This window comes from Chinchilla lanigera, unplaced genomic scaffold (genome assembly GCF_000276665.1).
Source record: "Chinchilla lanigera isolate Chin_1 unplaced genomic scaffold, ChiLan1.0 scaffold00071, whole genome shotgun sequence".
Lineage (NCBI taxonomy): Eukaryota > Metazoa > Chordata > Mammalia > Rodentia > Chinchillidae > Chinchilla > Chinchilla lanigera.
In genome coordinates this window covers 7,650,104-7,677,192 of record NW_004955472.1, presented here as the reverse complement: position 1 = coordinate 7,677,192, position 27,089 = coordinate 7,650,104, and the positions used below count along the sequence as shown (strand labels likewise).

The 27,089-nt window shown below is 40.9% G+C and overlaps 1 protein-coding gene across 3 annotated transcripts in view; it reads left to right on the top strand.

Annotated features, from left to right (window-relative positions):
* The window catches only part of Tek (TEK tyrosine kinase, endothelial), a 114,341-nt gene that overhangs the window by 70,938 nt on the left and 16,314 nt on the right, over positions 1 to 27,089 (top strand). For 2 of the 3 annotated variants that reach the window (XM_005401151.2, XM_005401149.2), the window contains exons 9-15: positions 2,270 to 2,414; positions 8,315 to 8,476; positions 10,198 to 10,332; positions 19,262 to 19,549; positions 22,745 to 23,044; positions 24,898 to 25,052; positions 26,488 to 26,698. In XM_005401151.2, the coding sequence (XP_005401208.1) occupies positions 2,270 to 2,414; positions 8,315 to 8,476; positions 10,198 to 10,332; positions 19,262 to 19,549; positions 22,745 to 23,044; positions 24,898 to 25,052; positions 26,488 to 26,698 (1,396 nt within the window). The remainder of the gene's footprint in view (positions 1 to 2,269; positions 2,415 to 8,314; positions 8,477 to 10,197; positions 10,333 to 19,261; positions 19,550 to 22,744; positions 23,045 to 24,897; positions 25,053 to 26,487; positions 26,699 to 27,089) is intronic. The other variant, XM_005401150.2, reaches the window with a different exon arrangement.

Sequence of the window (27,089 nt, the reverse complement as noted above, 5' to 3'; positions counted from 1 at the left end):
AAAAAAAAAAAAAAAAAAAAAGGTTTATAACCTTCTGACAGTCTCAAGTTACTCATGAATCTCAATAACTTGAATATTCTTTCAACGTTGTCCCAAAGTTACTGCAAGCTTTTCCGTAGCACTTTCTCCTTTTTCTTCTTGGTCTGAATTCTCAAGGAGCCTGTGTTCAAGATCACTAGTTCTTTCTGGTGTTTGATCTAGTGTGCTACTGATACATTCTTTGTTTTAAAGTTTGCTTAGTGTACTTGTTAGTGCAAGATTTCTGTTAGATTTTTTTCCAGTTACTTCAATTTCTTTTAAATTTTGCTGTTAGAGTACTGAATCACTTCTCTGTGTTTTCTTGAAGCTCACTGAGTTTCCTTAAAGGAATCTGACAGACCACAAAAATTGATTGCTATGAGTATTTTTTGAGTGCCTTATTTTGTTTTTGATGTGAGGTCCAGAGACCCTGAAAGTTCTTGATGCTTGCTGACACACAAAATCACCTACATATTCAAGGATTAGGTAATTTTTCCAATCCTTGTAACCTACCTATATGCTTGCCCTTCCAGCAGTTCGAAGCAGTCTATTTCCTCTGAGTCTGTGAACACTGCTATTTTGACACTAGCTGGTACCCTAACTCCAGGTTTGCAGTAAGCCTTCTATTGCTGTGTTGTCACTGTGTCAGCACTAGAAGGCACCCCAAGCCTGGCTTTGCTCCATATCTGCATTTCAGTAGGATCTTCTTTACAAGTGTCCATCTGGGGCTGGGGATCTAGTTCAGCATCTCACTGCTGTGAGATGACTGCTGCCAAGATAGGCACCTGGCTTGAGACCATTGTAACCAGCCACGGATGATGGTGGCCAGAATTAAAGTCCAGTTAACGAGGGTCATGGGTTTATACCCAGCTCTACCTGCAGGTACTTCCCAGTGTTTGGTTTTACCAGAACTGAGTTCCAAGATAGTTCTGTGCTATTTTCATCACCTATCCCCAGTGGAAGGCGTCTTGCTCCTTAGTACATTCATGGAGAGTCAGGAGGGATGATGGAGGCGGTCTCTTGGCCATCCGGGATCCCACTGAGATCCCACTTGAGTCTGACAGCTTCAAGTACCTGCACAATCTCAGCATTTTGTGCCAGGACTACATTGTGGCTAGCAATGGTTCAGGCTGAAGCAAAAGTTTGTCTCATGGGGGTGCAAGATTCAGCCTGACGTCAGGGCAAGTCTGGAAGCTACATCGCTGAGCCCTCGCCTGGGATCAGTAGGGTTGGTGGTTTACCTGGAGCTTGGTCTCACTGTGGGCTTTGCACTGCACCCAATGGCAATGTCCAACATTTGCTTTCCTCCCCTGCTCCTTGCCGTGCTGCTGAAGCTGGGGGAGGAGTGGTAGAGGCAGTCCCTTGGCTGTGGTAAGGAAGGTCCAGCAACTTAGTCTGCTGGTGCTGGCTTATGGGCTGGCACTCTGGGGTCCAGCCTGACATTGGGTCTGAGTGTGGCAGGCCTGGTACTAGGTTCCAAGTCTAAGACCTGAGCTTAATTTCCTCTTTCTTCTAAGTGGCAGGTATCTCCACACTGTACTGCTTGGAGCCAGTGGAGAAATGATGTGAACAGCTCTTCCCTTCCTACCTTATTTACTAAGTCTTTTAAACAATTTTTATACTGTGATCTCTTACCTTATTTCCTTAGCTCACGTGAAGGTAGTTTGATATGTGAATGGCTCTTGAAATTGATTCCAGTAAGGAGGCAATGCCTGGAGCATCTTATGCAGTAGCCATCTTGCTGTTGTATACATAACTTCCAAGCACTACCTGTCACCTTTTTTTTATACAAGTGGAAACTGGCTGGATGAGGTTATGTAACTGAAGAATTGGCCAGAAGTACTTTTAGAGCCCTGACTTTTCCCATCACACCATTCCTGACAGCCCCTCAGATACATGGCAAGGCACTTTGTCCTCCCACCCTGACATGTTTGTATTGCACCAGAAAGGAACAAACATTACCAGGGAAGTTTAAAAAGAACTGGATTCCTTACTTGTGTTTACTCCACACTCCAAAGCACGAATATAACAGCAGGATCTGAGAGGGCATCAATCCAATATAAACTTTCAGGGCTACTACAATAGCTTTGGAAAGAAGCCAGTAATTATATTAGCATTGCATTTAGCTTCTTAATCTCTCCTAGAAAATTTCTTATTAAACAATGGGATGGGGTCAGCGTTATGGACCTTTGTGTTTATGCTTCTCTAGAAGTTTTGTTTTGTTTTGTTTTTTTGTATTTGACCATTCTAGCCCAACGACTTTAACCACACAGATGATTTCTCAGTAGCCATATTCACCATCCAGCAGCTCCGCCCCTTTGACTCAGGAGTTTGGGTCTGCAGTGTGAACACGGTGGCTGGCATGGTGGAAAAGCCTTTCAACATTTCTGTTAAAGGTAAGCGTCATTTTCTGTAGGGAGAGTTTATATTCTTCAAGCACCATATTTATAAGTTTGTAGGGAAATGTGTGCTTTTAGAGAAATGCTAGCTGACCTCTAACGCTCTTGAGATATTTTCCAGGATACTGATTCTTTTTTCTTAAAATCATAAGCCTAAAAATAGAATGAAAAAAATTGGCAGTGTAATCTCTGGAGGAACACAGCAGTGCATAGATCTTTGTCCTCAGCAGTTTGTAATCTCGTATGTGGCCCTTAGCAAATGAATGTAGAAACATCCTTGAACCGTTCCTTACACAGAAAAGGAGCTTATTTTGTCTCCCTCTTAGGGTTCTTAAGAAGATTTTTCGAATGTTTAAAGTATTTAAAATAGTGTCTATACTCTTGTTTCTCTTCAGATTGTATAAATTTTTTGCCTTTAAAAAATAGTATTTGATACAATCTGTATGCTAGTGACTGCATTTCCTAGAAAGCTTAGCATTGTTACTTTTTTTTTTTCCCTCCGGTACCGAGAACCGAACTCACGACCTTGCGCTTGCCAGGCAGGCGCTTTTGCCGCTGAGCTAAATCCCCAGCCCAGCATTGTTACTTTCTACACATTACAGAGAATGATTTGGAGAACCTCTGATTTGGGGATTATTCAATATGGAGCTGTGATACACAATTAAGATGAATTTTTTCCACATACTCAGGGTAATGGGTATTTTTCCTATTATGAGTTAGTGTTACAAAAGTTAAATGAATCTGAGTGGACATGTGAATATTTGTGGCTTGAGGGGAGGAAATAAACTGGAGGTCAATTCAAATAAACATGGCTGGTGAGCTGCTTAGACAACAATATCTAAACACTCTCTGTATATACTCTGGAAAAGGCCCTGGGCTAAGGGCATCATATACTTTATCTTACTTAATCTTTGCAAGAAACCTGGGTAGTAGATATTTTTATCTCCCTTTTGCCGGTGAAGAAATAGACACAGAGGGCTTGGTTAACATGTGTAAGGCACTTTAGTCCCTTTCTTGTCACTGGGACAAGTATAAAACCCATGGTTTAAAGGAGGAGAGGTTCATTTTGACTCACCGCTTCAGTCCATGGTCAGCTGGCTTCAAGGCAGGGACAGGATGGCCGGGGCATGGTAGACGACAAGTGCGCAATCCATGGCAGCCAGAAAGCAGGGAGAGAAAGGCGAAGCTAGGGACAAGAACGCACTCTACCGTGTTACACCCCGGTGAGTCCCCTCCAGCCTGGCCCCTCCTGACAGCACATTCAGCTACTGAAATCATCAATAGATGAATTTACTGATGACTGTAGTGCACCACGATCCAATCCCCTTTCTCACACATGAAAAATTTGGGGACATTTTGGATCTAAACCAAAACAGTGGACAGCCAATGAGAGGAATCTTAGTTTTGAACCTGGGTCTCCTCACTCCAGAACCAGCTCTAGATTGTTTTGCTTCTGAAACTCTTCAATTACAGGTGAAGAAACAAAATGACCACAGTGGCTTTGTGTTTGACCCAACACATTACCTTACTGTGAATCTTTGGGAGATCTCAGAGGTAACTTCTATGAATAAAATGATGGAAATACTCAGAATACAGTTTTCTTAAAAGGCTAACCACAGTAACAGCATAAATGCAGCCTCATAGACTTGGATTCTCTGCTCTGAGAATCGATGTAAACCATCCTTGAAAGCTGAAGTCCTTGTTACTCTTTGGCTCATAGGAAAAAGACCAAATCAGTTTTGTTCAGTAGAACATTCACGCAATCAAAATAATTCCTTACATCTTACACATTCTTGGAAGAACGGAAATGATATGTAGACAAGACAAATTATCTTATTTTTAATCTCCTTGGAATGTTTGCTGCCCGTGGGAAAAACAATAAGTCAGAACCAAACCATGTGGCTAACATGCAGGAGAGTCTCTGGTTCTAACCTTTCTTCTGTGATGAAAGAGCACACAAGATCAATGCATGAAAACATTTCCAATCCTAACTCGCTGGGGCCTCTTTGCTGTGACACTGATGACAGCCATAAAGTGGAGATAAGCTTCAGGGAAATCAATGTGTCTCTCATTATGGTATTGTTAAAAATAGGTTCTAGGTTTTGCTATCGGTACCAACTGAGACAAGTAACTTTCAAAAACTGGCAATATAAAGCAAAATGTAACACCTACCCCATGATGCAGGAATTCTCCTAGGTATGTGTTTAAAACAAAGGAGTGCATAGGTTGAAGAAGGACATCTTGATAATGTTCAGAATGGCTTTATTTCTAATATCCCCCAATGAAATCAACCCAAGTGTCTAGTAACATTAGAAGGTTTAGTAAATTGTGATACAGAGTGTTCATATGTATTAGCTTGCGAGGGCTGTTATAACAGTGTACTACAGGATAGGTGATTTACACAACAGAAATTATTTTTTTCATAGTTCTGTCCACTAGAAGTAGATCAAGGTGCCAGCAGGATTTCTTCTAAGGCTTTCCTTTTTGGCTTGTAGATGGCCATCTTCTCATGTGTTCGAGAGTTCTTCTTCTCTATGCATGTGTCCTAGTTTGAACTTATAAGGACACCAGTCATGTTGGAGCAAGACTGCCCTAATGGTCCCATTTTCATTTAGTTAGCCTTTTTAAAAGGTTATTCTCAGAATTATTAAATTATTAAGAAAGTTACTCTCTGAATAACTTTCCATCCTGAAGTCCTGGGTGTTAAGTCAAAGACATATGAATTGGGGGGAAGGCACAGCGCAGCCCATAGAAATCATACAATGGGACATTAAACTTCAATCAAAGAATTAATTCCTACAACAATATGGATGGATCTTACCGATATAATGCTAAACAAAGGAGGCACATGCTTTCTAATTCCATTGATATGGAATTAAAGCGTAGGCAATACTTACCTTCAGGGACAGGCATCACCTCTGGGTGGAGGATACTGGCTGGGAAAGGGCGGGAGCAAGCCTCCCAGTGGACTGGCAATGTTCTCTCTCTTTGATCTGGGTGGTGATTACACGGGTGTTTCCACAGGGAAAGTCCTTTGAGCTAAATACACATGAGTTTTGTACTTTTATGAATAAAAAGGATGAAAAAGCAAACATAAAATGATAAATTATGAAGAAAAACCTTTGGAACAGTTCTTTTCATTGTGGGCAGCTATACTAAAGTATGCATCAACAGGTGTAAATAAAGTGGTGGTCTTATTTAATCATACAAGTCAGCCTGATTTAATGAATTTACTTGCAGCCCTGCCATCTGTTCTAAGGAAGTATATGCATACTCAGTCTTACCCAACTTAACACCAGCTTGGGCTGCCTCTTGTCAGAGGATACTCTTGATCAGGGTTTTTACTGGCTCCATTATCTGCAGCCTGGAGAACTCCTAGGTCTTCCTTCATTCAGCTGGCTGATCGACTTTTACTGAAGGCCCGTTATGTTTCAGTCCATTGGATGGGATTTGACTGTCAACTAGAGTGGGCTGAGAGACGAGGGGGACATGGTGGCAAACCTATGGCACGCGTGCCACGGCCCCAGGTTGTTATCACTGGAAGCTCTAAAGGGTTCGCCATCACTGACCTGGGAGAGGAGTAAAGCACACCTCTGGGTGTGCCTGGGTGGGTCCCGGAGGCCTGGCAGTCGGGACTGTATCTGGCCTTTTCAGCTCGGCTCTTCCTCTCTGCGCTGCTTCCTGGCTGCCTTGAATTTTGCAGCCTTCCTCCTTCTGCCTTCTGCCTCAGAGTCAGCTGACCATGAGCTGAAACCTCTGAAACTGTGACCCAAAAGCGACCGCTTCTCCGGTATTGTGTGTTTCATGTATTTTGTCCAAGCAATGGGAAGCTGACCAGTACAGAGCCTGTTGCAGGCACTGGGAACGCATTAGTGAAAGGGAAAAAAGCAAAGCTTTCCTGTCATGCAGTGTACCTTCTGAGGAGAGATAAGCAGTGAGCAAATAAATAAGATGTGAGTTTGTTAAAATGCTTGGTACCATGGAGAAGTAAAGCAGAAATAGGGTTAAGGAGTGCTGGGTAGGGCTGGAGAGATAACTAATTTAAATCAGATAGTCAAGCCTTCTAGAAAACATAATATTTGAGCAAAGATTTCAAGGTTATTTCTAAGGATGGTGAGTATGTTAGGCTTCTATTGCTATGATAAAATACCTGAAAAACACAACTTCAAAGGAAGAGGAATTTACGTGATATCAGAAAATATGGTAAATGTTTTAAATTGAAAAATGTTTAAAGAATAGCAGGCAATGGCATTAATTCTCCTCAAAATACCCCCTGATCTTCTTGCACACTTGTCCTGTAAACTTGTCACTACCCAAAGCAGTTCTGCAAGGCTTTCATTTTATTTTTTCATAAAATGAAAGTAAATTTTTAAGCAAATAATCAAACAATAACAATAGTCATTACACTGTGTATTGTTATCTTCAAAGTAGTTACTCAGAGTACAAGACATAATGTCTTGGTTGTGTTTTTGTGGCTGCCTTAATGTCTTGAATTGATTAAAAGTGTTTACCTTTCATGAAAGTCAGTTTGCCTCTGGGAAACCACAGGAAGTCACATGGTTTGAGAGCTAGTGAGTAAGGTGGATGAGGACCTGGTATAATTTTTTTGGACAGAAACTGCCATAAACATTTTGAACTGATTTGGGACATTGGAGCAGCCCTAAAAAGACATGAATGAAGACTCAGAACTGCTTGAGAAAGTGGCAAGAACAATTGGATGAGTGTGTTAAAATGAGTGTGAGTATTCTGAGAAGGATTAATGTCATTGTCCTTTACTGTAATAAATTTTTAATTTTTTTATTTAAACATTCACCATATTGTTTGATCATTCCTCAGGTTTGGTTCATAGTTGCAGAGGGTTTAGTCCGTAGTTGATCAGCTCTATTGCTTTTAGGTCTGTAGTGATGCAGAAACATTATGTGGAAAGGCAGAGCAGAGGAGACCTGCTCACTTCATGGTAATCAGAAAGCAGAGAGAATGAGAAGAAGGTTTTCTTGTGATGCTGGGGATTGAACCCAGAGCCTGACTTGTGCTATCTGTACCACTGAGCTACACCTACAGCCCAAGAAAATCTATTTGTAATGGTGCTATGGAACTCACTGGAAATTCACCTGGCAACCATTTATTCAGCGCCTGATAGATGCTGGGCTGGTAAACAGATCTACACAATCTGGTCCTTGTCTTAATGTAATTTAGAGTCTACTAAAGTGTTTTATTATCTTTTTATCATCCTGCTGAAGAGCTATTTTAGAAATTTTATTTTCTCCCATATCACCATCAAATTTAATAGCACAGATGTACTATACATCAGTTTATGTATGTATCCCTTTGGAGCACTATAAAGTATTGTATTAGCTAAGGTTTTTGTTCCTCCAAAGCTCAATTTTCAGCCTCATGGCAGTTCTGTCACCTCCACTGAGACCTAGTTCATGCACCCACGCTAAGCATAAGTACTTAAAGGCAGAGAACCTTCCTGCCCATAGTCAGGAAGAGGTGTCACAGTGGAAGAAGGGTCAGAAACCTGACACTGTTGGATTTAAAGGGGAGGAAGAAGCCTGGACTGAGGAATGCAAAAGGTCTCTAGAAGCTAGAAAGAGCCTCTAGAAACCACCACAAAATCTCCCTTGTAGCTTCGAAGGAACTCTGCAGATACCTGATGTCAGCCCAGTCATTGTCCGATCTGTACAAGTATAAAGTAATAAACGTGGTTGTGGTAGGGTGAATATGAGTGAATATATGGTCTAGTGGGAAGACCAGTATCAAATATTCATACCAACTTACAAAGCAAAACTCAGGAAGTTAGAATGAAGAAAAACTAGAACACGCATCCTCTATCCCTGCTTAAGAGCAACACACCCAAGCCCAAGGACTGATCTGATTGCTGAAATTGTATTTAGTTCTTCCGAAGCCCCGGAATGCCCCGAATGTGATTGACACTGGACACAACTTTGCTGTCATCAACATCAGCTCTGAGCCTTACTTTGGGGATGGACCGATCAAATCCAAGAAACTTCTGTACAAACCTGTTAATCATCACGAGGGCTGGCGACACATTCAAGGTAAGATTTGGCGGGAGAAGCCCCAGCTGAGGATATGGCACAGGAAAAATTTGTCCCCAAACAAGAAAATTCCCTTCTCTCTGTCCCAACCCTCTACCTCCAGAGGTGGCTATGGTAGAGATTTCCATTTCAGATTATTTGGGAGGGAGCCCTCTGAGTTCTGTGCCAGGCTTTATGAAAGCTGTATATGGGCCACAGCATCGGCGTGCGTCACGGTGACTATCTATGTCAGTATTTCCCTTCCAGGCGTCTCCAGGTCTCCAATCCTGTCTTCAGCATGTCTTGCCTGGACATCATGAAACATACATATCTATACCACATATGTGGTCACGAGAAAGCCCAGGGAAGGCAGAGAGAATCTGTCTAAATCCTAGAAGTGACTGCTTCTGCTGCGTGGAGGGTGCTTATTCTTTTTCTCATTTCGTGTCTTGCCCTATCCTGCAGACTCTGAGCATGGAGATTTTTAGAATTTGAACCTGAAATTTTGGGGCCATGGCAGACAGAGAGCACTGGGGTGGGCAGAGAAGGGAGTGCAGGCAAGTGAGGAGCAGGTCTCTTCACCAGCTTCCTGAAAGACAATAAAGCAACAAAATGTGACAAGATGTCACAAACTCATGAAAACAGTTGCATTTATTTCTAAACACAGACTATAGTTCTATTTGTTACGTCATGATGTAAAATCATAATTTTAAGAAGATTGCATTATGAATTGACCACGCTGCTCTAATTGGACTGTCTTACAGACAGACTTGCCCTTATCAAGCTTATATGTATAACACGTACCCTTCCTTCAATACCTTCATCTTGCTGTGCCTCTGATTTCCCTCAAAGGGCCCTATACTCGCTGATAGCTAAGATGGCTATAAAATAGAAGAAAAGGAAAGTGTTCATCAGCTCAATGAGGATGCCGATCTGCATACATTGAACCAAGTCACTGTATTATTTGTTATTGTGCTGTTCACATTCTATTTCAGACTTAGTCAAAATTTGGAACCTTAGGGATGTAAAACTGTTTCTCTGGATTGCTCATTCCAGCATCGATGGCTAGATCTTTCACCTTTTCTATAAGTGGACATCCAAAATGTAGCCTTCAAAGAACTGTTAAATATGGGCCATTTTTTCTTACGGTTATAAATGTGTCATAAAGCAAGAAAGTACCTTTGAATATCTACAGAGCTTGACTAAAGCCAATAGCTAAGGAGAAAAGCAGGTACCATCTGTTTACGGGCACTACTTTCAAGGAACTTCAGAGCCTTTCATTGCAGTGTTACAGCTATTAAAATCAGTTATCTGGTCATGTTAAGCAACATGAGCCTTCTTGATCGCTCAGTTGTGATCAGTCTTATGTACTTGAAAATAGTCCAAATAAAATGATTTTATATTATTCCAGTTGAGTTTTCCTCTGTCAATCTAGTATTGCATATAGTCAAAGATTTTTGAGGTATTATTTTACGAATGAAAAAACAAAAGCTCTAAAAAAGAAATATGTTTCTGAGATACACATGTTAATGTATGAAATATCATCTGGAAATATCCTTTCAAAAGGCCAATTCTCTTTCTATTAGAAATGGTGATGCCTTGCAAACTGAGTTACCTATGTTTCACTAAGACATTGAATTTTTTAAAATCTAAATTCAGTTCACATTATAGTAACAGCAATCTAAGTTTAAAGAATATAACACAGTGAAAACTGAAGTGTTCTGCACTTTCTGTCTTTTCAGTGACAAATGAGATTGTTACACTCAACTATCTGGAGCCTCGAACAGAATATGAGCTCTGTGTGCAGCTGGTCCGTCCTGGAGAGGGTGGAGAAGGGCATCCTGGACCTGTGAAGCGGTTCACAACAGCGTCTCTTGGTCAGCTGAAGCCAGCAGGCCTTGATTCACGAGCTGGGTGGGAGGGGGAGGAAAGGGAAAGAGGAAGGAAGACCAGGAAGGGCGGTGATGGGCGGGTGTGGGCAGGGGTGGTGGAAGGAGTTGCTTTTGCATGGGTGGGAAAGTGACAGGAAGGCCAGCGGTTTCAAGCCAGCCAGTTCTTCATTTGGGCTGGACTCCCGGCCTGTCTCCCTGGGGAGACTGTAGCCAGGGAGCGGGGACGGAGAAGGAAGCAGATGAGCCTTCAGGAAGGCAGGGCCGTCCCCCAGGACCTGTGACTTACTTAGCAGTGACTTGTGCTGAGCCTTGGCTCCTGGGTTTCACCAGCAGCTTCCTGTTCCCTCCTAAGAGTCTAGAGCAGGCTTCTGCGCATATGTGCTCCACAACCTCATTTATTATTAAAAATAATTTCTAATGTTTCACAGTAATTAAACCCATAATTCTAACATGAAAAAGAATGGAGGCTTTTATCTAAAGGACAGCACTGCCTTGCTCCACCCTCCACCTCCTGGTCCTGCTTCTTCTAGGCACTCATTTTGTCTCCATGTTATTTCTCATAATGTTTACCCATTGTCTAAATCAATGGTTTTCTTTTTTTTGTTTGTTTTTCTTCTGGTACCGGGGATCGAACTTGCGACCTTGCGCTTGCCAGGCAGGTGCTGTGCCGCTGAGCTAAATCCCCAGCCCCTAAATCAATGGTTTTCTTTTTTTGGTTGTTTTTTTTTTTCTGGTACTGGGATCGAACTCGCGACCTTGCGCTTGCCAGGCAGACGCTGTGCCGCTGAGCTAAATCCCCAGCCCCTAAATCAATGGTTTTCAAACACTGGCATCTATCAGAATCACCTGGAACATTTGTTTCTTTGTTCTTTTATATTATTTTGGAGCCCAAAGTCACCTTTTCCTCAGTTCATAATTTTTCCATATTTTAGTCTAGTAGAAGCAGAAAGATATGGAATAATTTGATGATAAAATTAGGGAAAATCCAGTTCTTCTGAAGTGATTGTGTATCCTGACAGGAGCATGCCCTTTCACACGACACACCTAGTTTCATCTGATCAGCGCCATCCTTAAAGAACCAAATAGGACCCAGAACTACTCTGGGGCTTGGAGATACACCGCACAAGAAAGAAATTATTTCCTGGGACCCTCTCATGCTGTGAATACAAAAAATGAAACTGGAAACTGTATATAAGTTAGAAGCTAAAGGCATCTCTTTGACTATGATGAAGGGGATCCCCGATACGTCATCAGGTTGCTACTAAAAGGCAAATAGTATTTCATGCTCTCTGAGGTCATTGTTGATGAATCAAAAAGGAAGGTCATAATCTGACTCAGATGGGAAATACTTACAAAAAAGAACAGAAAACATTTCCCAGACCCATTATGTACTGTCTTTGGCCCTCAGAATATGTTCCAGGTGGGATATATTTAGAGGCCTCTTGGAATATTTTAAAGTACTTCATAGGGGTGAGTGAGTGGGAAGGGAAGTCTTGAAGGTTCTCCTTTCTCTCACCATTTGAATTTTGTTGATGTAGTTTTTTAATTCATCTGGGGTTGTACTCTTGGTGTGTGTTGATTGAGATGTTCAAGGGTGGAGAGCCCAAGAGAGGAGAGAAGAAAACACGTTCTGGACACTTTGCAGAAAGAGAAAGGACTGCAGGTTTACCCTGTGCCTTGAGGGAAGGGGAAAAAGGAAATGACTGTACTTGTTGAAACACAATCTTAGGAGGTTTATATATATTCTCTGAAACATTACATTTCCATGCTGCTTTGTCATCAGAAGCCTAACTCAACATGCTAAGTCTATTTTGCAACTTAAACTTTAGAGATTAACCAAAAGAGTGGAAAGCGATTGTTTTACCTTGCTTAGGTTCCGGAGAAAGGGCCAATAAAATCTTTTAGCTTAAGGCCAAGCAAAGGTGTCGCTATTGGCTGGTTCTCATCGGTCTAAGAACAGTCAGAACTGGCTGGTCAGACTTCCTGGGAGATAAAAACAGATTCTTCCTGTCAAGTTTAACTAATTATGAATGAAATGTTGCTCAAACTCATTTAAAAAATCACTCCTGTCTCATTACTTTCTTGTTACTGGGACAAAATGCTTAATACAAGAAAAAGGCGGAAAGATTTATTTTAGCCCAGAAGTTATAGTGGTGTCAGTCCATAGTTGGCTGCCTGCAAAGCAGAGCAGGATGGTAGAAGGGCATGGCAGTGGAGAAACTATCCATGGCATAGCAGTCAGAAGCAGCTGACTTCCTTCCTCATACCCTTTTTGTTTAATCTAGACTATAAACCTATTGGTTGGTGCCACCCACCCCATGGTGCGTCTTCTCTCTTCAATAAATTTATTATCCACACCCAGAACTATGTTAATCCCATCAATGGACTAAGCCAGTATCACATCCAGTAATCTCCCAAAATCCCTACTTAGGGACACGTGAGGCTTCGAGGGGACATCTAGATACAAGCCATAACATTCTGGCCCCTAAATCCTAGCCCCTAAAAGGTCATAACATCCCTGGCCCCTAAAAGGTTCATGTGCATCCCCTTATGTAAAATGCATTTAGTCTATCTCTAAGAGTTGTCAAACTCTTTTCAGAATTGCTGAAAAGTCTAAGTCCAAAGTTCTAAGGCAAACTCCTAGCTATAAGCACCTGTAAAAATGAAAAGAAAGTTAAGCATTCTGACATACAATAACATGAGATAAACATTTGCATTCCAAAAGGTACAAAAAGGGAATAGAAAGGAATGGGCACCAAAGCAAGAAAAAAATCCAGCAAGGAAAACAATAAATCCCATAGTTTCATGTTGAGAACCTGGTATAATCTGTGGCATGATGTGAACTCCAAAAGAGTTCACTTGGGGGGTCGCGCCCTTCTGTGGCACAGCCAGTAGTTGTAGCCTTCATGGCCTCTTTCTTGGGCTGGCTTTGCTTACTCCTTGTGACTTTCCTCAGGTGATTCACATTCCTGGCTTCAGCTTTCTGGGGTCTCCACTGTATTTTTGGCTTCACACTCATGACTTCATACATTACCTTCTCAGAGGCACACTACCCTGCCTCTAAAGGCTTCTTCTGAAATATGTGTGGAAGCCTTCCTGACTGCACAGCTCTTGCATTCTGCATGTGCCTAAAACTAGCACCATGTGGATGATACTAAGGTCTGATGGAATAATAGCCAGGCTTCCTTCTCTTTTGGTTGTTGGGTCAAGTGCCTAGATGGCTGAGTACCATGAACCCAATCCTGAGGGGAAAATTCACTAGGTCACTACTATTCTGGTGTCTGGGGGCTCTCCTGTCAAAAAATAGGCTTTTACCTTTGCAATTTTGAGTCTGAAAAGTGTGAAGTCCTTAGGGTTGTTGCTCTCAAGCCAGTTTTCTAATATCCTGTCCCAAAGTACATGGTTTTATATTGCTAATCTTTTCAGCAACCAAGTTCTCCTCTGTTCAGTCTTTGCAGACTACAGCTTTACTGGGGCTTTCTTTCTGGCCTAAATCAAAACTTTTCATGTCATTCTGCTGGGCCATTCACTCTTGATCCTCAAGGTGTAGCTGACTAAAAGCCCCTATCAGTAACCTTGCCACTACCTAAACATTATACTGCCTTGAAATTTCTTCTGCCAGATTAGTTAGCCTGCCCTTGATCTGAAGCTCTTGTAAGGTCTCTGGACATGACCAAAATGCAGACAAATTTTCTGCCAAAGCATAGCACACATGGCTTGGAGTTCAATTACCAATGTGGTCCTTCTTCCCAACCGAGATCTCCTGAGCCTGGTCTCTACCAGTCGCATTTATCAGCATTCTGGTCTTCTGAGCTCTGACTAGAATCTCCCATTAAGTTCAGCTCACAGCATTCTAAGGCTGCTTCTCTAGTTGGCATCTCCAAAACTTTCTAAACTCTTCCCATAAGCCAGTTCGCAAGGCATTGTGGCCAGCTAGCATCACAGCCAAGAACCCATTACTGTTACCAAAATCTGTATCAGTCAGTGCTCACCAATATAATATAATACAACATATGTTAAATACTATGAATTTACAAGGTAGGCTTGCGATTGGTACCTGCAGAGGCAGGTGTAGAAGAGTGCAAAGGGTGTGCTGAGCACTGGGGCTCTGAACGATCTAGTCAAAAGTCAAGGCTGGAGCTCACTGCGGAGTCCTGCTCAAGCTTGTATCAGGAAGCCAAATAAATATTCCATGATGGAAGGCTGAAGGGAGTGCCCTGGAAGCCAGGAGATGGATGTCCATCGGAGGTGAAGATGGAGCTACTCTGAAGAAACAGCAGTGAGCCTTCCTTCTTCCTTCCCTTTTTTCTTCTGTTCAGGCTACAAGCCTATTGATTGGTGCCACTCACACCCAGCGTGGTTCTTTCATCTTCAGTAAATCTATTCAATTGCACTCAGAACTCTGCTAAGCCAATCAGTTGGGCATTTCTTATTCAAGTTGACACAACCATGACAATTTTTGTCTCAAATTTTATTTTTATTAGTCAATGTTTACAGCACATAATGATCACATTTCTTGTCAGGAGTTAGTACATGTACACATTTTAATTTTTTCATCCTCTTAGCCTTCCCTCTCTCTGTCATCCCCCTCCCTTCCCTCTATCTCTTGGTACCCTTCCCACTGGAAAAGATCTATCTCCCTATTCCTATTATCCATCTTTTATTTTGCTCTTTATTTATATTTTGGGTTTCTCCAAAATATAAATAAGAGATATATGAGAGAAACTATGTGGTATTTAAGCTTGTGTGTCTGATTTATTTCGTTGAACATTACAGTCTCAAGATACATTCACTTTTCTACAGATGACTTAAGTTTATCCCTCTTTGTGGCAGGGTAGTACTCCATTATATATCAGTACTACCTTTTCTTAGTCTATTCATCTGTTGGTGCACATAGGGATCTCTTCCGAGATGTAGCTACTATAAATTTTCCTGCTATAAACATGGGTATACATCTATCACTGTAATATGATGTCTTTAACTCTTCCAGGATGATACTTAGAAGGGGAATTTCTGGGTCACATGAATGTCTAGTTTTAGTGTTTTGAGAAATCTTCATGCTGATTGCCATTTACATGCCTGTCAACAATACAGAAGTGTTCCTTATTCTCCACAGGCTTGCCATTATTTGTTGTTATTTGATTTCTTGATGATAGCTATTTTTTCTGGGTAAAGTGGAATTTCATTGTTGTTTCAATTTGCTTTTCTGTAATGGTCAGAGATGTTGAACATTTTTCATGTATTTATTGGAAATTTGAACTTTTTCTTCTGAGAAGTATATGTATATTTCAGTTGTCCATCTTTTTGGATAGGGTCTTTTATTTTGGGCAGAGACCTAATTTTTTGCATTCTTTGTATTGATATTTGTCCACTGTATAAGGAATAGCTGGAAATTTTTTTTCATTCTGTAGATTGTGTCTTCACTCTGTTTATTGTTTACTTTGCTATGAAGAAATTTTTTAATTTTAAATCATCCCTTTGTTGTTCTTAGTATTATTTCTTCTGCAATTGGGGTTCTGATCAGAAAGTCTTCAAGGTTTTCACTATTTATGTCAGTAAGACTTTCACTATTTTATCTTCCAGAAGATTCTATTTTAACATTTACATCTTTGATCTATTTTGATTTTAGTTTAGTACATGGTAAGAGATATGAGTCAAGATTCAGTCTTCTGCATGTAGATAGCAAATTTTCTCAGCACTATTTGATAAAGAGGCTATCTTTTGTCCAGCATGGTTTTTTTTTTTTTTTTTTTTTTTTTTTTCTCCTTTTCCAAAGATCAGATAGCTACATGTGTCTAGAATTGTTTCTGCATCTGCTGTTCTGTTCCACTAAGGCTTATGTCTCTCTTTTCCAATTCCATACCTTTTAAAACATTGTTGTAGCTTTATTATGTAATTTAAAGTCTGGGATTGTTATGGTTCCTGCCTTGCTTTTGTTTTTGCTATTCTAGTTTCTGCTGGTTCCATGTGACTTTAGGGATTGTTTTCTCTAGTTCTGTGAGAATGTATTGGTGTTTTGATGGAGTTATGTTAAATTTAAATATCAGTTTTGGAAGTATTGCCATTTTGAAAATATTGGTTCTGCCTATCCACAAATATGGTTATCTCCATTTTCTGTTGTCCTCTTTAGTCTTCTTTTTCAGACTGCTGTACTTTTCATCATAGAGGCCTCTTATTACCTTAGTTAGGTTAATTCCTAAATATTCAAAGTTTTTCAAGCTATTGTGAGTGGCATTGTTTTCCTAATTTCTTTCTTAGTAAGTTCACCATTGGTGAATTGATTTTGTATCCTGCTATACTACTGACTTTGATTAATTCTGTGAATCTTTTAGTGGATTTTTTTTGGTCTTTTATGTAAAGTATCATGTTGTTAGAGCTTGTATCTAGATGTTATCCAAAACCTCATGTGCTGATAGGTGGGACTTTTCAGAACTATCTAAAGCTAGGGTGTGTGATCCTGGGACTAAGGATGTGTGATACTAAATTAACCCACTAACTGGGTTTAGCATAAGTTCTGGGTGTGGTAGTGGGAAGGTCTACCCTGGAGTGGGTGGTACCACCCGAAAGGCTTGTAGCTTGGGTGGGATAAAAAAATAAGGCAAGCTTGCTTCACTGCTGTTGCTTTTTGCCTGCCCTGTCATGGGCTATTTCTCCACTATGATGCCCTCTGCCATGCCACCCCTGCCTTGGAGCCAGGTGACTGGCCTGGAACCTCTCCCAACTGGGAGCTGAAATAAACCTTTCCTCCTTTAATTTGTGGGTATTGGGTATTTTGTCCAAGCAATGAGAAAAGTAACTGAGGCACATGCAATCAGCAAATAATGGCAATTTGATTTCTTCCTTTCCCATACATGCCTCTTTTCTTACTTTCCCTTATCTGATTACTCTGGCTAATGCTTCAGAAGTTATATTGTACAAGACTGGTGACAGTGAAATTCCTAACCTTGTGATTGACTTGAGAAAAGGCTTTGAGCCTCTCCCCATTTTGTATGATGTTAGCTATTAGTTTGTCATAAATGGCTTTTATCAGATTAATATAAGGTCCTTCTATACCTATTTCCTGCAGTTTTTATCATGAATGGATATAAAATTTTTTTTTTTTTTTTTTTTCCTCCGGTACCGGGAACCGAACTCACGACCTTGCGCTTGCCAGGCAGACGCTTTGCCGCTGAGCTAAATCCCCAGCCCCCTGGATATAAAATTTTGACAAAGGATTTTTCTGCATCCATTGAGATGATCATGTGATTTTGAGATGATTCATTCCTTCCTTTTGTTTATGAGATGTATTATGTTTATTGATTTATATATATTGAACCATCCCTGCATTCCTGATATGAGTTGACCTGCTCATGATGTGTGATCTCTTTGATGATTTGGCATTCTATTTGCCAGTATCTTACTGAGGATTTTTTTGCATCTATGTTCATTAAATAGATTGGCCTATTGTTCTCTTTTTTGGTTTTGGAATCAGGATAATGCTAGCTTCCAGGAATGACTTTGGAATTATGCCTCACTTTCAATTTCATTACAGTGTTTGAGGAGAATTGGTGTTAGATCTTGTAGCATTCAATAGTAAAGCCATGGGGGAACTGGACTTTTCTTAGTAGGTTTTTGTTGTTGTTGCTATTTCTTCAATTTCATTGCCTCTTTTTGGATTGTTCAGTGTTTGTAAATCTAGGTTCAGTTTTGGTAATTCATATATATCTAAGGATCTAGCCGTTTCTTCTGATTTTCCTATTTATTAGAGTACAGGTTGTCAGAGTAGCAATGTGTAATCCTTTAGTTTTGGCAGTGTCCCTTGTGATTTTGTCTTTTTCATTTCTAATTGCATGGATTTGGATCTTTTCTTTCTTTTTTTGCTAATATTGGCTAAGGGTTTGTCTATTTTGTTTGTTCTTTTAAAGAACCAGTTCTTTGATTCGTTGATTGTTTGTATTAGTTTTTTTGGTCTCAATTTCATTAATCTCTGTTGTGATCTTTATAATTTCCTTCCTTGTACTGGCTTTGGATTTGGATTGTTCTTGTTATTCTAGAACCTTGCATGGCATCATTAGGTTGTTTATTTAGGCTTGATCTGTTTTCCTGATGTGGGTATTCACAACAATAAACTTCCCTCTTAGACTGCTTTCATTGTGTCCCATAGGTTCTGGTCTATTATACTGGCATTATCATTTACTTCTAGGAACTAATTTCTTCCTTTTTTCCTTCTGTGACCCACCAATTATCCAAAAGACTATCATTTAATTTCCATGCATTTGAAAATTCTGTGGGTTAGAGTTAAATTTTCTGTGCTTAGAATTAGAGTTCTGTTATTAAGAGTTATACTGGGAACCCTGAAGTAAAGTTGTTTTTTAGTTATTCTGAATCTCAGTCTTAAATAATCAACTCATCCCAAAATGCCACCTGACTAAATATTGTCTGGAAATATGGTGGGCACTGCACCAGATTCCTTCTGCGGCTGTTGTCTACCATTTGGAAGAAGTCACTTTGGAGTAAGGTCCTATGCCATTTTGCAGTTTATAATAGCTATGGGCTTTGTTTGGGGCTAATGCAGAAGGCCTGGTCCTTTGTTTCTCCCTGGGGCTCCTGACTCTAGGGCAGTGATAGGGAACCTTTTAGCGCTTTCAATGATAACAAACAGCCGCTATGGCACCTGCACCATAGGTTCAGCACCAGTGCTCTAAGAGTTACCTGAGTCTGCAGAGACAGTTTCCCCTCCTGGGACCTGAAGAAAGCTTTCAGATTGTTTCCTTCTTTAAAAAAAAACCATAATAAGGCTGCTACTTGTGCTGCTTTGACAGCTTATGAAGTTGTATGCTATTCTAGAAGCTAAAGTTATTCTTCCAAGCCGTCCTTTGGATCTGAGATTACTTCTGTCCTATATAAAAATAATGATATTTCTGGTTTCTTCTAGGACTCCCTCCTCCCAGAGGGCTCAGTCTCCTACCAAAAAGTCAGACCACATTAAATTTGACCTGGCAACCAATATCTCCAACCTCAGAAGATGACTTTTATGTCGAAGTGGAGAGGAGGTCTGTGCAAATCAAAAGTGATCAGCAGAATATTAAAGTGCCAGGGAACTTGACCTCGGTGCTACTGAACAACCTACACCCCAGGGAGCAGTACATCGTCCGGGCTAGAGTCAACACCAAGGCCCAGGGAGAGTGGAGTGAAGACCTCACTGCCTGGACTCTCAGTGACAGTAAGTACCTGGCGCTGCTCCGGTCTCACCTGAACAACGTCTTAGTACCGCCCTTGGACGAAACTTCTGTCACTTCAGAACTGGCTCGTAGAGGTCATGAAAGTTAGTTGTGAGTGAAAGCTAGTTGGTGTCCATCCAATCATTTCAGAACCCTGTAACATATAAGAAAACCTCATTTGGATTGCCAATGACTGAAGCAGGGCTGTGCTCTCATTTACCCTTCTTTGCTATGGAGTTGTTTATTAAGTAGTTTAGCATCATTAATGAGGGTTTTCTCAGGCTTGTTCAGTCAGCTCGGGGACAGTTTTTCAGGATAATTATATATTTATATATACACTGATGCCAATTAATGATGGATGAATCTTTTCTAATCTTAAAAGGTAACTAACTTTGCTTGAAAACCCTTCAAAACAGACAATTCTTGGAAAAATATATATCTGAGAGTAATAAAACAATGTTTCTTTTAAAATATTCTGTATTTCACGTTTTTCTGTATTTCAGGTCGTTCACTTAAAATTAGCTAAAACTTCTTGACTTCTTTTGTAGTACTGATTTTTCATCATTCAATAGTTTTATTTTGCTTCATGAATTATAATTGCGCCCAGGCATCTCAGAGCTCTTAGAAAGGTGAAGTACCTCTTGGCCACACCAGCTACCACTCAGGGTCACATGACCCTTTGCCAACCCTCAAATTGAGGCTCTCCAGCTAGTGTTCTGCTTCCTCAGTGACAGGTGTAGAAGTGGCTCAGTGGTTCTCCAGCTGACTCTTTTTGTGTCAGTGGCTAGTAAAAGTCTGAACTATTCTGTCAGTGTTTAGGATTGTGCAAGAAATTTTATATATATATATATATATATATATATATATATATATATATATGGCTGGGGATGTAGCTCGGTGACACAGAGCCTGTCTGGCAAGCACAAATCCTAAGTTTGATTTCTGGTACAAATATATATATATAAAATCTCCATATATTATTCATATATAACATATAATATATGCATATGTATATGAATATATCATACATACTATGAAATTTAGAAGTTACAGAATAGTGTAGACTAACACAACAAATTTTAACATTCCTGAATTAACAACTATTAATTCTTTGTCACACTTCCTTTCAGCATTTTTTGCCTAGTAGAAGAAATAACAGTTATATGAAAACCCCCTTTGACTGCCACTTCTACTCCATTCCTATTTCCTTCTCCTTAGAGTCCACCCAAAGTATGTTTATTATGTAACTCTCCAGTATATGGATGCATAATTATACTCAGAAACTATGCGCACAAGCCATTCTTCACCCTTCTCTGAAAAAGCATGATCTCTGTGTGAACTTACTTAGATCTGATGTGTGCCTTTTAGACTTCTGTATAGTTTCTATCCTATGAATAACCCATGTTATCTAGACCCCCTTTCCTTTTAGAGCCAGGGTCTTACTTTGTAGTCTAGGCTGGCCTTAAATGCCATGGAGCCCCAAGTTGTATCCTTCTGTCTCAGCCTCCTAAGTGCAGAGATTACAGGTGTGTACCACCACACTTGGCTGTACGTTCTTTTTGAGATGTACGTTTAAGTCACTTTCACATTTTACAATCACAAAACTGCAGTGACTGTCCTTATACATGTCCCCATGTGCTTTGGTGTGAGAGCTTTTCTGGGGAACATGTTCAGAAGTGAAATCCTGGGCAGTGCTCCTGTATTTATTTATTTATTATTTGGTCCCAGGACTTGAACTCACGGCCTCACCCTTGCCAGACAGGCGCTGTGCCACTGAGCTGTATCCCCGGCCCCAGTGCTCCTCTAAAGCGACTGCTGGGATGCCCTGTGTCAGGAGTATGCGTGCACCACACCCCTGTGCTCGTCCTTGTATCTGAGCCCTTCCCCATGTTTACACCTCTTGTTATGGCCTACTCTTTTTTAGCTTTGAGTCTTAAAAGCAGAAAGTGATATTTCATTCATTTCACCTCATTTTATTTCCTTGGTAACTAGCAAGGATGAGCAGGTTTTCTCATATTTACATATCATTTTTGTTTTCTTTTGATATACTGGATATAATTTGCTCACCTATTATAGGTTGTGTTTTTTACTGATTGAAAAAGGCACATATAATCTGGGTACTAATCTTGTTGTGTTCATTGTATATATATTTTTTCCTAAGCCCTTTATTTTAGCTTTGTTTATGATGTCATCTACTCATAGACACCACATTTAGGTGCACTCAGACCTATCAGTATTTGCCTTTACAATTGTAGTTTTTGTATTTTAGAATTATTCCCTATGGAGTCATCAGAATGTTCTCTGTACTTTTTTTTTAGTGGGTTGGATGGGGTTTGTTTGTATATTGTCCTTTCTTAGATCCTAGGAATGCTAGTTGGGCATGTATTTTAGTATTGTTCTAAGCTTATTTATTCACATATAGCAAGACAGTGAGAACACTGCCATGTATTAAATAGTCCCACTGATGACACATGCCTAGTTCTCATATTCATTTTAAACCTATTTCTTAGCTGTCTGTTCTCTTCCTATGATTTGTACATGTTCTTCTGTCCTTTCCAGGCTGCGTAAATTAATAATTTATTTGTGAGATGTCTTGATAACTGTAGGGTGATTTCAAAATTATCTTTTGTTCATTTACTATTCTGTATAAATTTTACCCTCATTAGAATTATACACTATCAGAATCATGCCATCATATCACAAGATTAACATCTCTCTGTCATTCACAGTATATAATGGTCTCGTTATGTTCTTGTTGCTGGGGTGGAATATCAGATGTGCACAATTAAGGAGGAAAGGGTTATTTTAGGTCACATTTGCAGAGGTTTCAGTCCATAGTCATCTGGCTGCAAGGCAGGTGGCATGGCAGAGGAGAAAGAACTCAAGGCATGCAGGCAGGAAACAGCAGCCGTGAAGATAGGAGGAATATATGCCATTCCATGTCATGCCCTTGGTGACCTACTTCTCATCAACTTCGCTGCCCAGCATCATACCTGGTTATGGGCCCACCAGTGGACTAACACAGTATCACCCCCATGATCAGTCACCTCCCAAAAGTGCCAGCTATGAGCGCTTAGACTTTGTGGGGACATCTAGATATAAGTCATAACAATGACATGACATGAACCCTTTCTTAAAAGCGTAATAATTGAAGAGTCAGTAGTATATCTTATGTGAATTCTTTTTTAAATTTGTAGTTCTCCCTCCTCAACCAGAGAACATCAAGATCTCCAACATCACAGACTCTTCAGCTGTGATTTCTTGGACAATAGTAGATGGCTATTCTATTTCTTCCATTATCATCCGTTACAAGGTTCAGGGCAAGGATGAAGACCAGCACATCGATGTGAAGATCAAGAATGCTACCATCACTCAGTATCAGCTCAAGGGCCTAGAGCCTGAAACAGTTTATCACGTGGACATTTTTGCTGAGAACAATATAGGGTCAAGCGACCCAACCTTTTCTCATGAGTTGATGACCCTCCCAGAGTCTCCAGGTTGGTAGAGTGGGCAGGTACTTATATTAGATTATTTTTGGACAGTATCAAAAAAGCACCACTATTGTAAATATTTACTCCGTATATGTATCATGTGATATAATTCATTGTTCCTAATAGGCTTTACCTTCTCTATATAGGTCCTTAAAATCAAAGTACCCCTGGGTAGCATGCTTGTTGTTCCATTTTCTATTATTAAACCTTAGAATAAAGTAGCCTAACAGCACACTCCATCCAATAATGTATAAAAATTTTGTGGTGTATGAATTTTAATTCTGCAGAGAAAGAAGAATGGGAACTTGCTTCTAGAGGAAGAAAGCTGATGTGGAGGCTTTGATGGGAGGCTCCAAGAACTATACTCTATCCTCTTTTAAGATGAACTCTTCTTTTGACTTGGATGACACTACGCTATTCTGAGTTCTATTCCACTTTTCTGATCCAGCTTATTAGGTCTCTGTGTCTACCTCTAACCCCACTTCAGAGAGGGCAAGCTCTCTGAGATAGATAGAAATCCTCCCAGAGAGCCGAGCACACTATGCCCAAAGTTTGTGACTCATAAAACCCGTTGAATGTAATTCGTGAATTGGGCCACAGTGGAGGTGGGCTGCAGACTTAGAGCCAACTTCAGGTCTATGAAAATGACACTGCTGTAGCTCTGTAATGTGTAGTGGGTGCAAGGGAATGTTAGGGGGACATTTGTGGAAAGACAGGTTTTGCAAGTTTATTATTTGACTCGAGTCTACTTTCACAGGAAATCCGGTAGTGTGCAAAGCTTCTTGGTTTTCTTGTAGATAATCTAAGGCTTAAGAAATAAAGTAAAAGAAGCCTTGTGTTCCTTGCTGATTCTGAGACATTATTTGAAATATCTGAAGAATGATTTGTCAGCCAATTACATACAGAGTGCCATAGTTTTCAGATTATGCTTATTAAGTGCCTCATTTTTATAATTACTGGTTTTTTGTAAAGTGCATATTTATACTAAATCTATGCAATACATAAAATACAAAGAGGAAAAATTGAAATACAGGATACAATAAAACAAAGACCTCTTGTCCTTCTAGACATCTGTGTATGCACACTACACAGAGATAGAAGGAAAGATTAGTGCAGAATACTTTTAAGAAGTAGACTTATTTTCTTTTTTTGGTTTTTCTCCGGTACCAGGAACTGAACTCATGACCTTGCGCTTGCCAGGCAGGCGCTTTGCCACTGAGCTAAATCCCCAGCCCAGACTTATTTTCTATGTGCTGTTATTCATAAAAATATATTGAGTTTACTCTCATCTGAATTTAAGTGAAAGAAGTGGAAGAGTTACACCATAGTCTTAAATAGTTTATTTTGACCTAACCCCTAAATGTAATGGTTTTTTTCCCTTTTTTCTCATCTTACCTCCCTTGGCCATCATCAAGTTTTCTACATCAGCTCCTCAAAATAAAGAAAATTAGAGAAAAAAAATCTCTTACAGATTCTGAGATTTTAGGATAATACAACATTTAAGGCAATTCTGAGGACACTGAGATATAAAGTGGTTTAGTCACTCACTCAAAGTTGTTATTTTCAGTATTATTTAATAATATTCATCTACTTGGGACCCTGCTTGGCATTAACAGTTGAACAAATTACAGCTACAAATGAACAGCACATTTAAAAGTACATCCACACATTAAAAAAAAAAAACAACTGCAATGCAGACTCCTCTCACTGAGTCTGAGGAATGAACGAGTGGCCCAAGCTCACGAAGTGCTAGGACTGCTGTTCCATTCCCGTCACACTGTGTCTTCTCTCAGAGACGGCCTCGGCCCATCTGTCTACCTAAACTAACCCACCTGCTTCCCCCCTGTCCCCCTGCCCAGTCTCAGCAAACCTTGGAAGTGGGAAGATGCTGCTGATAGCTATACTTGGCTCTGCTGGGATGACCTGCTTGACGGTGCTGTTGGCTTTTCTGATCGTGTTGCAGCTGAAGAGGGCGAGCGTCCAGAGGAGAATGGCCCAAGCCTTCCAGAACGTGGTAGTGCCTCATCTTCTCACTCGCTAATACGCGCAAGTCTGCCCACAGGCAGAGCCTTCACTTTTCAGGTATAGACTAGGAAATTCACTTGCAGAGCCGAGAATTCCTGTAGGCAAGTCTCATTTTTTCTTTCCTCCATCACATGGGAGAGGAACAGAATGACTATGTAATTTATTATCCAAACAAACAATTTTTAGAGTGAGCTTAATAATTATGCAGGAAATTAGGCCTCAAACAGGACTGCCCTCTCCTCCTCCCTAAAACGAGATGCACAGTCATCTTAGTGAAAAGTCAGCTGAGGAAACAATCTTGCTATAGGATGAATTGAGCATTCGGTAAGGGAGGACAGGAGGGTGACCAAACCTCAGTCTGAGCCACAATGCCTTTTCCATTCATCCCCTATGTCCATGTCTCCCTCGGTCCCATCACCCTAACGCGTACGTGGACATCATACACACTGTGTGCCTCTTCCGTTCCTGTGAATCCTCACGCTGCCGTGAGAGCTGGTGGCACTGCCGTACTCTTCGCCTAGGATTTTTGACCAGTAGCAAAGAACACACTTTATTTAAGAGCCACCCTTTGGTTTCAAGATTTTAAAAATTACTTTGTGTCTGATTTTATCAACACTGTATAGATAACACTGAGGGCAATGACATGCTTCAGATGAGGTACACTTCATGTGTCTGAATCTCCAAGGTTCCCTTTCATGCAGGACAAGGGGCCTCCCTAGTCTGACTCCATGCCCGAGCTGGCTCAACTGGGGCTGTCCTTGGAGAGGAAGGGGCAACAAGGGGGCTGGGAGTTCTGGAGCTTGTCATGCTTTAGTGCTTTGTCAGGACACCGTCACGAGGTGTTTGAATTCAGGAGAACAAGGGATGTGCTGCAGGGTTTTGCTAAGTCAGTCATCCCTGAGCCAGAAAGGGCTTAGGAGACTCTGAACTTTAGGGTGCGAAGGTGTGAGAGCGAGTGAGAGAACACGAACAGGCCGGGAGCAAGATGAGGCCAGCGAGGCTCTCACTGAGACCCGTCCAGGGACTGCTCCCTTTATGAGCTCTGCGTTACTTTCCAAATCAGACCTGAGCACCTGCTCGTCACTGAGCACAGTGACAGACAAATCAAGTGTGACTAAGTTGGGAATGGCGAGCACGCGGCACACATGGTCACTGCCACCCTGCTCCGCGTTTGCAGCGTGGACAGTTGACATCGTTCCCGACCAAGCCCAGGTTTATGCCCGTGTGGTTCTGCAGGCTGCAGGCTCATCAGAAGCACGGCTGTGTGCGATGAAACCTATTTCCATTTCCATTCCAGAATTAGATATCCTAACTCTTTTTCTTTTTCTTTTTTGGCCTTGTATGGGTACAAACAAGAAGGTGTTGTCACCTTAGAATGACAACAAATCCTGACACAAAAATGATGAAAAAAATTATTTTCCCAGAGGGAAGAACCAGCTGTGCAGTTCAACTCAGGAACTGTGGCCTTGAACAGGAAGGCCAAAAACAACCCGGATCCCACAATTTATCCAGTGCTTGACTGGAATGACATCAAGTTTCAAGATGTGATCGGGGAGGGCAACTTTGGCCAGGTTCTTAAGGCCCGCATCAAGAAGGACGGGCTGCGGATGGATGCTGCCATCAAGAGAATGAAAGGTCAGTGGTCAGACAGACAGAGTCAGCATTTCACTAGGGCAGGGAGAAGACTGACTTCCTGCTGAAACCTCCTCTCACGGCCTGACATTCTTTAAACCAAAAGTTGGCCTGGTGTCAGACGGAGCTGCTGTGCGGAGCTAAAGCTGGTGCTTCCTCTGAGGTCAAGCCTGTGGGAGCAGCGGGATGGGGATAAGAAGGCAGGAGCCACAGAAACACCAGTTTCTCAATTCCTGAGGACTTTGAAATATTGATTCTTGTCATATACCGCTCACTTGCAGGGAGCATTTAAAGTAGGGGTTTTCAAAATTCAGTGTGCATCAGAATCACCCGGAAGGCTTGTTTAAAAACAGATTGTTGGGTCCCACCCCGCAGACTCTGAAGGATGAGGAAA